At 39.8% G+C, this 18,306-nt stretch overlaps 1 protein-coding gene across 4 annotated transcripts in view; it reads right to left on the minus strand.

The window, feature by feature from the left end:
• mfsd1 (major facilitator superfamily domain containing 1) overlaps positions 1-17,731 on the minus strand; it is a 56,399-nt gene extending 38,668 nt beyond the window's left edge. For 3 of the 4 annotated variants that reach the window (XM_060834207.1, XM_060834204.1, XM_060834205.1), the window contains exons 1-7: positions 17,534-17,731; positions 12,173-12,225; positions 7,128-7,240; positions 6,961-7,003; positions 6,058-6,125; positions 3,855-3,963; positions 3,360-3,462 (exon numbers count right to left, since the gene is read on the minus strand). In XM_060834207.1, the coding sequence (XP_060690190.1) occupies positions 3,360-3,462; positions 3,855-3,963; positions 6,058-6,125; positions 6,961-7,003; positions 7,128-7,240; positions 12,173-12,225; positions 17,534-17,693 (649 nt within the window). In that variant the 5' untranslated portion in view covers positions 17,694-17,731. The remainder of the gene's footprint in view (positions 1-3,359; positions 3,463-3,854; positions 3,964-6,057; positions 6,126-6,960; positions 7,004-7,127; positions 7,241-12,172; positions 12,226-17,533) is intronic. The other variant, XM_060834206.1, reaches the window with a different exon arrangement.
• Positions 17,732-18,306: the final 575 nt, after the last annotated feature.

The following is an 18,306-nucleotide window of genomic DNA, read 5'->3' on the forward strand; positions in this document are numbered from 1 at the left end:
CAAATATGATTAATCCTCTCTCTCATTTAAGGAACTTTACCATGCACAAAATGACTGATACATTTTGCACCTTCATGATAGTTTGCTGCACATGAAAAATATATTGGAGTACTGGAGAGCATGTCCTCCACAACTAATGTGTGGGATATTTAATACTCACTTGAGCTGACAAATTAAAAAGACTATTTATTTAATGTCTAATTTGAATATCAGATCCTCTAAAAGGTGCAGTGAAACATCTCCTGACCATCCACCTGAATGCTTCACATAGATCCTGAATGGAGCTTGCAGTCAGACGTTTTGAGTTGAAACTAGTGCTGACAGACAAGTGAATGAAGGGGATGGCACGTAACATGCCACTATTTTGAAACAATTCACTATATCTGAAGAATTTTCTATACCTGAAGGGTTAATAATGTACTAAAATTCAAACCTTGTTGTAGGTACCTTTTGACAGCCAGTGGGTGGCACGTTGGCAGTGGTTAGCACTTCTGCCTCACAGCACCAGAGACCAGGGTTCAATTCCCGCCTCAGGCAACTGTCTGTGTGGAGTTTGCACATTCTTCCCTGTGTCTGTGTGGGTTTCCTCCGGGTGCTCCAGTTTCCTCCCACAATCCAAAAATGTGCAGATTAGGTGAATTGGCCATGCTAAATTGCCCGTAGTGTTAGGTGAAGGGGTAAATGTAGGGGAATGGGTCTGGTGGGTTGCTCTTCGGAGGGTCGCTGTGGACTTGTTGGGCGGAAGGGCCTGTTTCCACGCTGTAAGTTATCTAATCTAAACTCTTCCTATTTAAAAAAAGAAAGGCAAGAAGGCACAAAAATTTACCTAATAGATTTTCTACTTATAGTCTATTGAGCATAGATCAAAATGCCACTAAACCTCCAAATTTGTTGCCTTATCAAATCTGATTTTAAAAATAGATGTAATGATCAGACTAAGTATTAAGCTGTTCAATTAGATTGCAAAAGAAACAGGATGAGGAAAATAACCTTCTTGACCCTTCCTAATCTTACAAAAGGAAAATTATACTGATAAAAAACAAATGAAGATCTTGCAAGTCAATGGAATCATCTATCTGCAATTCTTCTTTAAGCTAAAGACTATATTCAGTTTCTAAACTGCTATGCTTAGGCACAGTCAAACTTACTAAGCTTCACTGACCCTCTGACATCCAAATAAATTTAAACCTCTATGCCTGTTAATCAAAGTAATTTGACAAAGTAGATCTTCCAGGAGTTGATTATTTGAGTACAAGCGAGCCAAAGTAGCAAAGACAAAATAATGGTGAGCAAAGTAAATTCCAGTTGTAGCCATGCTGGCAATATTATGATCAAAATGGGGGACATGCACTCTTTCAAGTACCATTACTTCACAGGCCACAAAAAATCTAATTGTCTTCCCAGTTTGCATTATGGTTCATTATATGCCTTCTCTATATCAAATTTAGAATAAGTAGATCCAACCAAGATTCTTTAAAAATATTACTAATTTATTACAAAACAATTTATTCAGTATGACTGAAAACTAGATAACAGTTTGCACAAAGTACAAATGCTTGCCGCCTCTAAATAACACATGTACACACACATACCAGGTTAAAGGGAAAATAGCTTTTGCGTTACCAAGGTTCACTCTGGGGGAGTATTATAGGTCAATAAGTACTAGTTATCAGTACTGGATACAGTATTGAAGTATAAAACACTCAGATGGCTGTTGGTCTGGTGTTCAGGTACACAAAGGACACGACACACCTAGGGAAGAACTTTTCTTCCTTGATGTGGTGTGGACATAGCATGCCAGTGCCTCCTGTACTAAAAGCAATCGGGAGCAATGAACAATGAAGGCAATGGAGCTGTCATTTTATGCCACCAGGCTACATCAATGCCACACCTGCAGGTTATGCAGCAAACAGATTGCACATGCTTAAAGTATAGGTTATGTCAAGTCATAAGGGGAGTGATCCATTGTGGTGTCAAGGGACACAATCAGACAGTCAAAAGGTTCATGCAACTCCAATCCAGGGTGTCAGCCATGCTCAGTCAGGCACTTTGACCTCCCAGGGAGAGCCACTAGAGTGGTGGTCAACTGTAAGCCGTCAGCAATTACAGGTAGTCAGCTAGGATGCTGAGAATATTTTCTGTGATGAGGAAAGTGGAAGGAAGAGCAGTTAGTGGTGACACAGGAGCAGGAGAGGTGATGAGATGTTCCTAGAGCAGAAAGTGCAGGGGGCAGAGAAGGTTAGTAGCATCAGAACCATAAAGCAGAAATGATGCACGCAATGGTGAGACTTGTGATTTGGAGTCTTGGTGAGATGAGTGTGCAATAGCAGACTCATTACAATAAGCGGTAATCTCCTGAAAACAAGGTATATGCAGAAGATAGTACATTCACCCTTATGGAGCGCAAAACATTAGCTGATGCTTCCTGTACTAATGGGTGATCATTTTAACATGGGATGCAGCACTGGCACAGGCCATAATCCGGGTTCAGGTTGGCTGCTTTCTGCAGTCTGTTGGAAAAAGGATTTTCCTTCCCTTCTCTGCACTTAGCTTGCTTGGTGAGGTACTCAGTGATAACATTCTCACTGCAATTTGCAGCATCCAAAAGTAGTGTGCTACTGTGCTTTAAATGCTGTGAATGCCAGAATGTCCTAGCAAGGGTGTGCACTTCATCTCTCCAGTCTCATGTTTCCATGAGAAGAATGCCAAAGAGACTGAATAACCAATGGGGTGACTAATGAAATTCCTCATGAAAATAGTCCCTCTGAACAATGGTGGACCAGGCACCACAAATCTCACCTGACAAAATACTTCAAGTGAAAATACAGAAAATGTAGTTTGGGCAGCAGCTTCTGGCATCATGTCAGATACTCAGAACCTCAGAGTTACAGTACAGGAGGCCATTTAGCCCATTGTGCCTGTATGAGTTCAGTTACCTCATGCCAATCTCCTGCATTCTCAAATTCAGGCATGCCATTGTTAACCAAAAAACCTAGCCAAAAATCTTCTGGTCATGTTTAACAAAAACATTAAAATTTCACACCGGACACATAGCGAAAATGTTTCAGAACAGAGTCTGAGGAGATGGACAGCCTTTCTCTCCAGCTAAAAACCAAATAAAACAAGCCAACGGAACCTTGTCAAACAAAATAGTCATAAAACACAGACAGGTGATTTTTGAGAAATGAGTCCCAGATGTATTTTTTTTAAAAAGTTCCAATGTCCTTTCACTGTTCCCTTTAAAAATCACAATACAGGTATTCCCACACAATCTAAAAAACACAATTCTCACAATCTTTCAAATTTCAAGTCTTCAAAAAAAAAAGTCTTCATAACAGTACTAAAATAAAAATACAAACCTATCATGAGACTTATACCAAGCGTGCTGTGACCTACAGAGCCCACCATCTTCACTGCTCTTCCATAGATCCACCCCATAATGTTCATGTTCACAGTGCTACCCTGTAGAAGAGAGTAGTTTAAACTTTGCAGATCTACTTCAATGAAAAATATTTTGAGCACGTTGCTTGCCATGTTTACTTTTCCTTTAATTTACAGTTGTCAAAATGTTACCCTTTGTTAAACTTGTACCCTTCAGTAAAGTAGTTTGGTTAATTGTTTTACACAGCAATTCACTTTTGTATCACCAATAATGTAAGGTAGGTAAAAATAATATATTGCTGCAGTCCAACTCGAGAAACACTTTTGGAAAAGTTAGCTTTCTGCCTTTTTTACTTGCACAGGATGATCTATAGAAATGCTGCTTATTTCACAAGATTGGAATAAGATTGATAGAACAATGATAAAACAAAAATTGAAAGTTTATCTTAGGATCTCAAATGCACTACTCATACCAGTCTGGCCATGCTTAGTTGCAGCCCAAATACAAGGTTTAGCTCTTTGCCTTTAAACCAGCTAACTGCATACGTGTTTTGTGCAACAGCAAGTGATTCCCCACCAATTCTGCAAAAGAAAAAAAATGAACTGTGATTACAATTGCAAATCCATTTTACACTCAATTATGAAATAATATTGAGCAGAGGGCCTTTTTGATGGCACGTCAGTAATGGCATTGTATAACAGAGCCATCTCACATCAGTTAGGAAAAGTAAAAAAATGAAATGCTATATTCTATATTAACCAGTATCCAATTGTTAAATGTCAGTTGCATTCGTTTGGTAGCTCTCAGAAGACCCAGCCCACTCCCAAAACTTGAAGTCACTTTAAGTTTAGACTTTAATATTAGCTTTGCTATGAAGTTAATCTTATTATCTTGGGCCTTCAATTGTAAGATGGACTTTTCATGTGTGTACACATTCCCGGGGACAAGCAGAAAGCCATATGATTGAGGGTCAAAAGGGAGAAGAGGTGTGGAACAACGTAGTTCAGATTGAAACACTGGCAGGGAAGGAGACTGGAACTCACTTCACTCAACTGGATGTCAAAGACACAGTGGAGGTGCAGGAAGAGAAATTCTATGGCAATGAGCGCGCGCGAGAACGGATTACTTTTGACAGGCAATAATGGAACCAAGAAACAACAAATTGACTCACCTGGTAGAGGAAATATATGTTGAAAGTAGGAGAAGGAATACTGTACTATGGTCATTGTCACAAAATGACATTTGCAACTTTGTTTCGAGCCCATTTGCAGTTGTGACATGACAGAAATATAATTGGAAAACTTCAAATACAATTGCAGGAGAGATGGGCACACATTTGGGAGGTGACAAAGTTCAAGAGCTTGAGAGAATTAGCTTGGAAATGCAATGATCGTTTGCAATTTGAGAGCATCGTCTAGCAAAAAGGGATCAAGTTTCAAGATATGGGGTCAGCCACTTTGGACCAGATGAGGAGAAAACTTCATCTGTATAATTCTCTGTAGAGATCTGTGGGTGCACTGATGCTGATTTTATTTAAGGTAAGACCAATAAACCTTTGAGCCATCAAGAGGTATGGATGAGAAAGTGAAACTGACAAGCAGACTCACGGTGCTGTGTGACCTAGTCACACTCCTGTTTTATTTATGTTCTTCATAGAATACAGTGCATCCTTATCCAGAAATCTTACAGTTCCAATCAGTTGTATTGCAGATGCTAATCAGAAATAATGGACCAGATTTTCCAGGATCTGTAATCTCACATACAGATTGCCATTCCATGCTTCTTTTTTGAAGAAAAAGAAAAGTAGCTCTGCGTTTCCGAGAGGAGGTTCCAACCAAGGCTTGCTATGAAATGCAGAGCCATACTTCCATTCTGACAGTTCTTTTGTAACACAGAACTGTCACTGGAAAGAAAACTACACTCTTTTCACAGCAGTCAGCTGCCATATTCTGACAGTTAAAGGTCTTGACAGCTGCTGTCAAACTAAGTATAAGTGAGATTTCAGTTGCTAGGAAGGCAGGGTGCCTATGAAGTAAAATGTAGAGTGCAAGGTGTCAATGTGAATGATGCAGTTCCAGAGGGATGTCAGAGTCGAGAATGTGTGAATGACCTGAGGATGGTATAGCCGAGGGTGAGGAGCAGTATGGAGTCAATTTTGTACTAAATGATTTAAACTTTGCTGATATTTGATTTCATTGGAACCCTCCAAAGTTTCCAATTTAGATGAAGACTTTTGAGAGGTTCCCAGGCACAAAGGAATGGATCGGCAGAAAATTCAATTGCCAGGCAATTACTTAAGGTTGTCCTACAATGAGAATGCCACAGGTTCCCATGCACAACTCCCATCTACACTGGCATAACGACTGACTGGTCAGAGGAAATCCAGGCTAATATCACACAATGTAAGGACTTGGGGCTATATAGCTGTGATCTTTCATATGTTCAAGAAACAAAATATCAACAATGCCATTTCATTACTTTACGATCTCTTAATTAGCAACTTGAAATAACCTAATCTGTACTAGTTTATTAATACCAGTTTTGAATAAATGGATTGATACTAACATCAAAATACAATGACAGGTTTTGTTATTTGCTAACCAATGTGGACAATGTAAGCTAAAGTATATTTAACTGGTTTTGCAGTTCTTATTTGTAGAAAACAATCAACTCACCCAAAGACAAATCGCCCCAGCTCCATTAGCCAAAATGCATTCAACAGTGCTCCAGCAGCAACGATAACCTTAAAAAAAAACAAATTTAAATTGCTGACCATATGTATTTCTTCTTCTTCTTCTTCTTCATGTGTTTCTATACATTGGAAAACATGACAAAAATCCACAGAGTACTATCAACATACTCAACCTTTTCAATATCAATCTAAATACCTCCTAAAATAGGTAGGTGGTGATCTCTGCACTGAGTTGTTTGTCATTTTGTTTCAAATTCTGGCACCCAGGAAATCAGAGCAATTATGTGCACATAATCAGAAACATTACAATCTTCAGGACAACGTGCACATTTAAAGAATCCAAAGGACTGGTAAATTTCCTTTTACAGGTACACACAAGTACCAATTTGCCATTTTGGCAAACAACCTCCTTCTGTACTAAAAAATAGAGATTCTCACATAATTTCTTACAATTAAGCAAACAATGAAAAGTGTCACTAGTGAGGTGGTTTTATGCCATTTTGACTCGAAGATGTGGATAGCTGCAAATACGTGCTAAAAAATGTGTTGCTGGAAAAGCGCAGCTGGTCAGGCAGCATCCAAGGAGCAGGAGAAAGCTGCAAATACATGTTTAGGCTCTACACTGTTGGTCATTTAAAATGATGGGAGAAAACTCTAGGAAATCTAGGGTCAATGCTCTTTTTTGCATAACAGAGCTGAAGGAAATGTAAAATGGGACACTGGCTGAAATCCAAGACTGACAATTGTATTTTGCATATACAAACAGATACCAGTATCAAAACAATCTGATTATGTTACACTGGAGATCAGTCTCAGGAATGCAATACTTCCAGTACCATTGAGCATTTTATGAACAATTTCAGGCACACAGCAAATTTTTACTCACTTGTCCAACACAGACAAACAAACTGAAGATTATTGTTCCCAAGCTGCAAGAAATATTTAAAACGTTACAGGTGTAGCTTTCACATCATAATTCAGCTTGCATTAAACAAAAATTAGTTGAATAATTTATGAAAAACAAAAAGATGCAATTTTTTTTGATGAGCTTACCGCACTCCAAATACTTTGTCTAGTAAAAACCCACCAAAAAAGCAGAGGATAACATTCGGCCAAGAATACCACGCATACAGTTGCATGAATTTGAAAGTATCAACTTTCATATCCTATTGAAAAAGAAAAGTATACAATGTCAAATTTTCAAATACTGTAGCCAATTCTGAAATCTTACAGAACATGGCCAATTACAATGAATTAAAAATGACTAACATTTTTATGATCTCTGATTTTAAATTGGTACGTCACAAAACACAAGTCATGTGTCACAGTAAGGGGACATAGACTTTAATGAGGATTAGAATATTGTATAAAGTTTATTTCTAATAAAGGAGTTGCTTTTGATTTTCCTGAAGAAAGCTAATAAAAGTCTCTTGTGCTAAACAGCAGTAAAGAAAAGGAATTGACTAAAAAAAATTAAAGAACTGCAGATGCTAGAAATTAGAAACGAAACAAATTGCTGGAAAAGCTCAACAGATCTGGCAGCATCTGTGGAGAGAAATCAGTGTTAACATTTCAGGTCCAGTGACCCCTTCCTCAGGAATGAATTAACTACTTTGCTGATTAACAAAGATATTTATACTTTTGCATGGCTCATGGAGTAGTGGGGTTTGATTTCCAGCACATTGTTCGCAGTTTTAAACAGCAAAATAATTATTTTTCAACCAATTTACAGCCTGGAAACTTCCACTAATACTTCAAGTATAAGAAATGTAGCAAATTTCAAAAAGAAATTAAACTATCACCAAAAACAGATTTATAGACAAATATTTCTTCCAACAGTCCAACAATACAATGTCACTGTGCACCACAACAGACTTTCAATTATCAAAGAATTAATTTCTCACATCAACTTGCATCTCTTAACATAAAGATGCACTAGCAAGATGCATTTGTTGCATATTCACCTTCAATTTTTGTACATCTCCTATCACAGTTATTCTGATATGCGTGGTCTCAGCACTTCAAAAACTAAAGTTATTTTCTTACTTTGCAAATTGTGGCTGGTGTTTTGTCATCATGTAACTTGTATCCATACTAAGCTTAAGTCCTGTATTTGCCTACCTCACTAAAGGTTTGAGTGTTGAATATCAAATATTGAACGTGTGCTCACCTCTTCACTGCAAAAGCATTCATAAAACAATAATTAAGATGTATATTGCAATTTTTCATAAGATTCCTATTTTCAATTCAAACATTCTTTAATATCATGCCAATTATTTTAACTGGAACGTTAAGTTAAAAAGCACAATCCAATCAGGAAAACAACTATTTTGCACTTAAGGACTGTGTTCTGGTATTCTATGGCTAGGTTACACAGAAACAAACTTATTAACTAATACTGCACACTGAAAAACAGAAAAAAGATATTAGCTATCTTATCTTCAAAGAGGTAAGAGACAGAAAGAACAAACCTACTGATTAAGAAAATGAAACAATGGAAGTCTGAATTTGCCTTTGTCATTGCTTACTTTATTCACATGTATCAAAAATGCCTGTTTCATAATATTTTTACTTTGGTGAACAATCAACCTACTTACTAGGTATTTCAAAGGGCATTAATACTCAGATATATGAGAGATTGAATTCGACTATACATCAGAATGGCAAGTTGCAGCATGCTCCCTTACTCAAACTAGTTATGATTTTATTACAATCCAGAAACTTTCAGGATCCTTCATTTATTATGTATACTGAATTACAGAATGCCCCTCAATGTTTTACACCTCTTGGATTCCTCCCTCAACCTTCTCTGCTTCAAAAGGTGGTAACAAGCTTATCCAACCTATTTAGCTAAATCGCTCCAACCGCAAACAACATTCTGGTGAATCTCCTTTACACCCCCTGGACTGTACTACCTCTTTCCTATAACATTGTGATCAGGACTGCACACAATACTCCAACTGTGGCCTAACCAAAAAGTTATGTACAGCTCCAATACGACCTCCCTTCTCTTTTAATCTATCCACAATTGACAAAGGCAGTTGTCCTGTATGGCTTAACCACCCTATTAACCGCCCTGCCACTTTCAGGGATTTGCAGGCAAGTTGCCCAAGATTCCTCTATTCCTTTGAGTTTCTACTGCCTTGCCATTCATTGAGTACCCCTTGTCTTGTTCCCTCTGCCAAAATCCATCGCCTCACATTTATCAGGTTTAAAGCTCAACAGCTACTAATCTGCCCTTTTGACCAATTCATTCTTATCTTCCTGGAACCTAACACCTTTCTCCTTACTTCAACCACTTCACCAGTATCATCCCCTCCACATTATTTATGAATGTTACAAACGGTTTAGATCCTTTTTGTACATCACTGCCCACCAGGTGTCAGTCACACAAATAGCCTTTAACAACATCTTTTGTCTCCTTTCATCAAGGACAATTTTGTATTGGTGTTGCCAAGATACCCAGGATCCCAAGAACTTTCACCTTTTATCAGTTTCCCATGTACGACCTTGTCAAAAGACCTTGCTGTAATCCATATACACTACAACTGATCTACCCTCATCTAAACACTTGGCCACCTCCACAAAAAGTTCCACTAGATTTGTTAGGCATGATTTCCCTCCGATTAGGGATAATCTGCATGACTTTGTCAAACAGTGCCTCTCTAAATGCAGATTAATTGGCTCTTATTATTTTCTAAGTTCCCTACAACTGTGGTTTATACTTACTGGTCTGTAGTTCCCTAATCTATCTCTACCAGCCTTCTTGTAAAAGTGGAACCACATTAACTATCCTCCAATACCCCAGCACCTCCTCTGCAGCCAGATACAATTTAAAAATTTAGACCACCACCACTGAATTCCTCCCTCATCTCCCACCAAAGCCTGGGATACAACTCATCTGGACCTGGGAATAGTCAACTGTTAAATCTGCCAAAACTTCCATTACTTTCTCGTATCTTGCATCAATCAGCTCAGGAAATCTTCAGTCCATCTCCTCAAACTTTGTACTTGCATCTTCCTTCTTTCTAATGATGACAGGTATGAAGTACTCATTTAACATTACCATTTGTATGTTTACATAAAAATTGCTTCTGTATATATTTCAAGAAAGCTGCCCCCCCCCCCTTTTCAACTTATCACAATTAATGCTGGGACAGTTGAAACTGCCTCATAATTAAACTACATTATTGCTACACACCTAAGTGAATTCACTACGCATCTGCTCAATTGTCCGCTGACTATTTGGTCATTTATAATACATTCCAAACAGTGTAACTGCACCTTTTTTATTTCTAAGTTTATCCACAAACCCTCATTTAACAAGCTTTCCAAGATAACATCTCTCCTTAGCACAGTTCCTAACTGAATGCAATATCACCTCCACTTGTGCTCCCATCATGAGTAAAGATCCAATACCCCTGGAATGAGCTGCCAGTTTTGTCCTTTCTTCAATTTCAGAACTGATTGGTGGGACTAGATACAATCTTCAGGTTGCTAAGCCAGTACCATAATTCATAACCACAACAATAATGTATACCTCTTAATTCAATTGCATTTCAGTTATGCTTTTTCTTTCACTTGCCGTTATATAATGGTGTTAAATGCACTATAGCATGTGGAACTTTGAAGGAGCACCATAAGTGGCTATGTCAGGTCACAAGTTATGAATTAGTCCAATTACAGAAGAACCTTGATTATCCAAACGAGACAGGCGGGGTGCATTTTGTTTGGATAACAGTTCGGATAATGGATCGTTTGAATAATGGGTAACGTTTTTAAACGGACCTTGAGATCTTATTTGGATAATCTGAAATTCAGATAATTAATGTTCGGATAATCGAGGTTGTTCTGTATTTAATTTGTTTGTCCACCAACATTTTTTGTTCACTACTTGATAAAAACAAGTAACTGCTGCAGTCATGACATCATTTACTGAAGAAAGACAAAAAAAAAATTGACAATTATTTTGTAACCAAAAACTAGAGAAGGCAAAAGTCGAGTTGCTCATATGTACCATTCCTAAACTTCAACAACCCATGGCCCAGCTTGATCATAACTAAATTAGTTAGCGGTACTCAATGGTATCATGATTCTACAATATGCCTCAATAAATGAGTAAATTACATAAACATGGAGGCCAAGACTTTCCGTATCTTAAACATAAAATCCACTGTGGGGTGGAAAAATGAGCACTCCAGCAGCATTAAGAAACAGGTTTTCAAGAAAAGAAATTTAAAAATCACTGAGGTGTTTAAGAGTAGTATCCTCCTGCTGCTGCTTGAGCAATATATCTGAACACAGGTTCATTGGTAATTTTTAAATTCAGAATACATAATCTACCAATTGAGTGTAACATGATTTCAATCAAAAACAGAATAATTTACTTGTTTCTTAGGCACATAAATTTCACAGTAAGTTGGAAAAAACTTAAACACTTAAAATGAGTCAAGTCAGAAACTATTTTCAGAACCTTCTTGAAGGCTCATGAGCAGGCAGTTAGTGTAAACTCATATTGGTGAGTTGATCCATGAGCACGGCCTACTGTCTGTAGGGCCATTAACTCGTCTTTAAGTTTGAGACAGTTTTGTGTTTAAACCCTTCCAAACTGTTAGCAAAATTGCAAACCTGTCCAAAAAATTTAAGATCAAAGAAATAAAATCAAGCAATTTCATTAACTTTTTTTGAATTTGAGATATGAAGTGACTCCATTCTGTAAGAAGTGTTCTATACAGAATCAGCTGTCCTGTATTCAGACAGCAGATATACGGAGCTATCCTATTAGGTAAATTCTGTGCCCTATGATTCAGCCCCACTAGCCATCTGATGAAGCAGTGCTCTGAAAGCTAGGACTTCCAAATAAACCTATTGGACCATAACCTAGTGTTGAGATTTTCAACTGTTGGGACAAGTTGAATTGAAGTTAACATTTAACTTAAAATGGTGGCAAAACACGAAGTACTTCAACATTCATGAGCATCACAATTTTCAAGATATAGCTAACATAGCAATCACGCAAAATTCATTGTACCAAGTACACTCCACTAATTTTGTTCAAAAGTCAGTCAGGTGCTGTACGCTTAAGATTTTCAACTTACACTCAGAACTTGAGTCTGCAAAGCAGCTGGATTATCATAGCAAAAGTAACTACCTGGAAAAGAGAAAAAAACTAGTTACTAATGCCCAATGTTAAAATTTGAAGTTTAACTTGGTCAGATGTGTACTTTACAAAATTGAATTTTAAATGCATGTTCAATGGGAAAGACATTTTAGGCAATACTCTAGTTAATTACTGTGTGCGCTCTTGGCAAAAATCAGAAAAAGGATGAGAGCCGTAATTTTATTAGGCAAAAAGAATGGAGTCTTAACATCAGCCATGATTCCTGTTAAAAAAAATTGTGGGAAACCATATTAATAAGGAAAACTTTGGAATTCCAAGACAGTTAACCTGCATTTCAGTCTGTGAACAGGTCACTTACATCATATTGCCAAACAGATGAGTGGATTAAATTAAATTCCCTACTGCATGGAAACAAACCATTTAGGCCCAACAAGCCCACACCGACCCTCCAAAGAGGAACCGATTCAGATCCATTTCCCTACTCTATATTTAACTCCGACTAATGCACATAACACTATGGGCAATTTAACATGGCCAATTCATCTGACCTGCACATCTTTGGATTGTGGAAGGACACCGGAACAGCCAGACGGAACCCTACTCCCATGCAGACACGGGGAGAATATGCAAACTCCACATGAACAGTCACCCAAGGCACGAATTGATCCCAAGTCCCTGGCGCTGTCAGGCAGCAGTTCTAATCACCGAGTCACCATGCCACCCCAAAGTGTGATTCATTATTTTTGAGTTTAACTTTGTGAATTCAGTTAGGATATGGCTAGCAGACTACACGTGTTTTTGTGAAAAGCAGCTAACATTACCAAATTTGGATTTGATGTAGCTTCCAGTCTAAAAAATAACCTTCCACCACCACCCTCTGTCTTCTAGAGGGTAGTGGTATATCCAAATGGCGAGTTTTCCATGAGATCTAACCTTGCTAACCAGTCTCCCATGGGGAACCTTGTCGAACGTCTTACTGAAGTCCATATGGATGACATCTACAGCTCCAACCTCATCAGTCCTCTTTGTTACTTCTTCAAAAAGCTCAATCAAGTTTGAGAGACATGATTTCCCACATACAGGGCCATGTTGACTATCCCTAATCAGTCCTTGCCTTTCCAAATACATGTATATCTTGTCCCTCAGGACTCCCTCCAACAATTTGCCCACCACCGATGTCAGGCTCACCGGTCTATAGTTCCCTGGCTTGTCCTTACCAGCCTTCTTAAACAAAGGCACCATGTTAGCCAACCTCCAGTCTTCTGACACCTCACCTGTGACTATCAATGATACAAATATTTCAGCAATGGGCCCAGCAATTGCTTCCCAAGCTTCCCACAAAGTTCTAGGGCACACCTGATCAGGTCCTGGGGATTGATCCACTTTTATGCATTTCAAGACATCCAGCACTTCCTCCCCTGTAATATGGACATTTTTCCAAGATGCCACCATCTATTTTCCTACATTCTATATCTTCCATGTCCTTTTCCACAGTATACACTCTTGCAAAATACTCATTTAGTATCTCCCCAATCTCCTGTAGCTCCACACAAAGGCCGCCTTGCTGATCTTTGAGGGGTCCTATTCTCTCCTTCGTTATTACCCTTTTGTCCATAATGCATTTGTAAAAACCCTTTGGATTCTCCTTCATTCTTTTTGCCAAAGCTATCTGGTCCCCTTTTGCCCTCCTGATTTCCCTCTTAAGTATACTCCTACTGTCTTTATACTCTTCTCAGGATACACTTGAACTGCCTATAGCTGACATATGCTTCCTTCTTTTTAGGCAAACCCTCAATTTCTTTAGTCATCCAGCATTCCCTGTTGGGGCCTTTCTGAAGGTTTCTCATTTTCCAGCTGAACAGTTACCTGCAAACATCTGCCCCCAATCAGCTTTTGAACGTTCTTGCCTAATACAATCAAAATTAGCCTTCCTCCAAATTAGAACTTCAACTTTTAGATCTGTTCTATCTTTTCCATCACTATTTTAAATCTAATAGAATTATGGACACTGGCCCGAAAGTGCTCTCCCACTGACACCTCAGTCACCTGCCCTCCCTTAATTCCCAAGAGTAGATCAAGTTTTGCACCTTCTCTTAGTTTCACCCACATATTCAATCAGAATTTTCTTGCACACACAGATTCCTTTCCACCTAAACTCTTCACACTATGGCAGTCCCAGTCTACGTTTGGAAAGTTAAAATCCCCTACCATAAACCACCCTATTATTCTTAGAGATAACTAAGATCTCCTTACAAATTTGTTTCTCAATTTTCTTCTGATTATTAGGGGGTCTATAATACAATCCCAATAAGGTGATCATCCTTGTCTTATTTCTCAGTTCAATCCAAATAACTTCCCTGGATGTATTTCTGGGAATATTAGTACTGCTGTAATGCTATCCCTTATCAAAAACGCCAATCCCCCTCCTCCCTTTCCATCCTTCCTGTAACATTTGTATCCTGGAATATTAAGCTGTCAGTCCTGTCCGTCCCTGAGCCATGTTTCAGTAATTGCTGCGATATCCCAGTCCCATGTTCCTAACCATCTGCCTTTTCAGTTAGACCTCTTGCATTGAAATAAATGCAGTTTAATTTGTCAGTCCTACCTTGTTCTTTCCTTTGTCCCTACCTGTTTGACTCGCTTCTGTTCTTAACTGTAGCAGTCTCAGATTGATCTCCTTCCTCACTATCTCCCTGGGTCCTATTCCCCCCCTCCCCAACCTTACTAGTTTAAATCCTCCTGAGCAGCTCTAGGGAATCTAATTTAGTCTATGTCATTGGTTCCAATGTGGGCAATGACCTTCTGCTGGTCCTCTCCCCTGTGAGAACATTCTGCACCCTCTGAGACATCCTTGATCCTGGAACCCGGGAAGCAACACACCATTCCGATTTTTCACTGCTGGCCACAGAAACATCTGTCTGGGCCTCGGACGAGAGAGTCCCCTAACATAATTGATCTCAGAGCCCAACGTACCTCATTGTGTTGGAGCCAGTCTCGGTACCAGAATCTTGGCTGTGCGTGCTTCGTTCCCTGAGAAGCCATCATCCCCTACATTTTCCAAAACTTCATACTTGTTTGAAATGGGGATAACCACAGAAGACTCCTGCACTATCTGCCTACCTCTCTTACCTTTCCTGGAGTTAACCCATCTATGTGATATCCCCCTCTTCCTATAACTATCATAAATCACATCTCCTTGCTCTTGTAAATTCCTCATTGCCTCTAACTGCCTCTCCAACCAATCCATTCGATCTGATAGGATTCGCAACCAACGGCGTTTATAGCAGATATAATCCTCAGTAACCCGTAAACTCTCCCTAAACTCCCAGATCTGACAAGAGCATATCACTCCACTGAGGGTCATTTTTGCTTCTTTCAATCTACAGATTCAAAATTGCATTGTCTCATTCCTCGACAAAAACTGTTCCAGGCTAACTCAGTACTAAAGGCTTATATTTTTAAGTTTATTCAAGAGATGTATCTCAATATAATGTATGATCAAGAAAGAACCCACTCTACTCAATACTACAGACTTATTGTCAGGCCACACTTAAAATTATTTGCTAATCTATTTCTGTGCTGTGACCTCTCCCAAACAGGTTCCTCCAAGATTAGTTGGAATTTCAGTGTTTGTTAATTTTCCCAGACGCACTCCGATGTCCAGTGTTACACAAATTCAAACAGCAAAGGCAGTAAGTGCAGGTTCACTGTTGCGTCAGGGAGGAGTGTGGGTTTCCTTTGCTCTCTCTTGCACTGACCTCACCACGTGCTTCCTTTGTCTGTTCTTCTCCTTTTTAAAAGTGCTGTTGTTTTGACTTTTCTCCAAAGTTCCAAAATAATGCAATAACATATAGAACAGTAATTGCTGCTCCTGGAATTTGAGGAAATTACCTCCAACATCTAAAATACCTCAAAAAGAAAGGAAAAGCCTGTTACAGCCAGAAATTTTTCCTGTCCTCCATCTTGGATTGGTTGGAGTAGAACAGTCTTACTGCAACTGTAGAATATGCGGGCAAAACACATCTGGACTACCCTGTGCAGTTTTGGACATAATTTAGAGGTTTACTAGGATGATACTGTTAAAGAAGGATTGTCTAAAGAGCAACGGCCAAACAGATTGCTACTCTACTCATTGGAATCTAGAAGCATGAAATGTGATCTCATTGAAACATAAGATTCTTAGAGGGTTTGACAAGATAGGTGTTAAGAGGATATTTCCCCTCATGGGATAATCTAGGACCAGAGTGCAGTGTCTTGCAATAAAGGGGAGCTAATTTAACCAGATGAGTGCCTTTGGAACTCGTTATGATAAGGACTCTGCCTCAGAGTTCTCTACGTTAATTTAAGGCTGAGACAGATTCTGGATCAATAAAGGAATCAAGAGTTACAGGGGAAGGACAGAAAAGTAGTTGTGAAGAATGTCATATCAGCCACTATTCTATTGAATGGTGGAGCAGGGTCAAAGGGCCAAATGACTTACTCCTGTTGCTAAATATTGCCTTCTGGCCAGAGACATGGTTAATAAGAGTAATTTGAGCCAATTATGACTGTACTTTTCTGAATACTTGGTATCTTTACACTCCTGTTTAAGAACTCTACTCAAATTGATTGAGATTTTCACTTAATGAGATGAAAACATGTTTTCAGGCTCAGCATTAATTGCCTCATAGCTACTAATATAAATATTATTCCATAAGAAAGATTGTTAATATTCCATCCTCCATCTCTCAAATGTTGCACTGTTCACGTTAAACAAATCTCAGTTACTCACCATAGCTTCCCAGCCAGTCAATTTGCTTTCTTGCAATAATTGAAGGCATAATGGGAGAAAAGTACATCTGACCCTTACATCCCTTCATTCCAATTTTCTAATTTATCATAATTATAACCACTGTCAAAACTCTTCACAGTAAATTCTTAAAACTCTTAAAAGGTAACCTATTTGGCTGTTAGATAAATAAGTTCTAAAATATATACACAATTCCTTGCCTGAGCTACAAGAGAGTTTCGTGCAACATACATAACTGCAAATTTCAGATTCACAGGAAGCCACCTTCAAGTCACAAAGTGCCTCATCCACGTCTACAGTATTCACACTGACTATTCCACAATCACAGGTTATAAAATCCCCAGCTAACTTCGGGGATTATTGAACACCCGGAGAGTCATGATGACTAAAACGGAGGGGGGGGGGAACAGGTTACTGATATAAACAGCAAGTGGCCCCAGCAGCAACTTGCAGCTTCCCCAACATGACAGAAGCACACACCGCACATCGTCGCCGGGGCCGCTGCACCCAGCCAGGCCCAGGGAAACACCGATTCGCTCTGACACTCACCGAAACCCAGGAAACACATGAAGACCAGCACCACAAAGCGGTGCGGCCACCGCCGGGGGTCACACAAGGCCGCGGCACAACCCGGACTCGGACCATCGTCACCCGACTGGCGGCTTCGATCGCCGGCCTCCCCGGGCAACAGCACGTCCGTCTCCGCCATAGCCCACCGGCAGCCGCTCACGTGACACCGCGGTCACGTGATAACACAACCCTGACCCCGGAGACAATTCGTGAGGGTCAGGGGGCGGGGGGAGGAGAGTAATGACGCGAGAGGACGGTTAATGGCGTGTGCGGGGGTAGGGTGTGGTCATGAGGGGAGATTGCATGGGAGGGGTTGGAGGTAACGAGAGGGCAGGTAATGGCCTGGGAGGAGAAGGGAGTGTACAGGGGTAATGACATGGGAGGCAAACTGAGGGGAGGGGATGATGACATGGGAGTTGATGGGTAATGACAGATAATGATGTTGGTAGTGAGAGGGGAGGGGAGTGGAAGGGGCTAACAACAAGGGAGGAGAGGGTAGGGAAAGGGGCTAATGAAATGGGTGGGGAGGGGGTTAATGACGGGAGGGTGAATGAAATTGGGGGGGGAAACACAGGATGAGGGAGGGACAGAGAGCAAGGGGTGGAGTGGTGGGGGGAAGGGGTTACTGACAGAAGGCCTGGGTGACTGGTGAAGGTTATGTGATCTAATGTTTGGTGGGAGGGGGCATGACTGACAGGCCTGGGAATGGGAGGGTTGACAGAAGGCTCAGGAGGGTGTGGGTTGGTAGAAGG

The sequence above is a fragment of the Hemiscyllium ocellatum genome, chromosome 13 (assembly GCF_020745735.1).
Source record: "Hemiscyllium ocellatum isolate sHemOce1 chromosome 13, sHemOce1.pat.X.cur, whole genome shotgun sequence".
Classification (NCBI taxonomy): Eukaryota; Metazoa; Chordata; class Chondrichthyes; order Orectolobiformes; family Hemiscylliidae; genus Hemiscyllium; species Hemiscyllium ocellatum.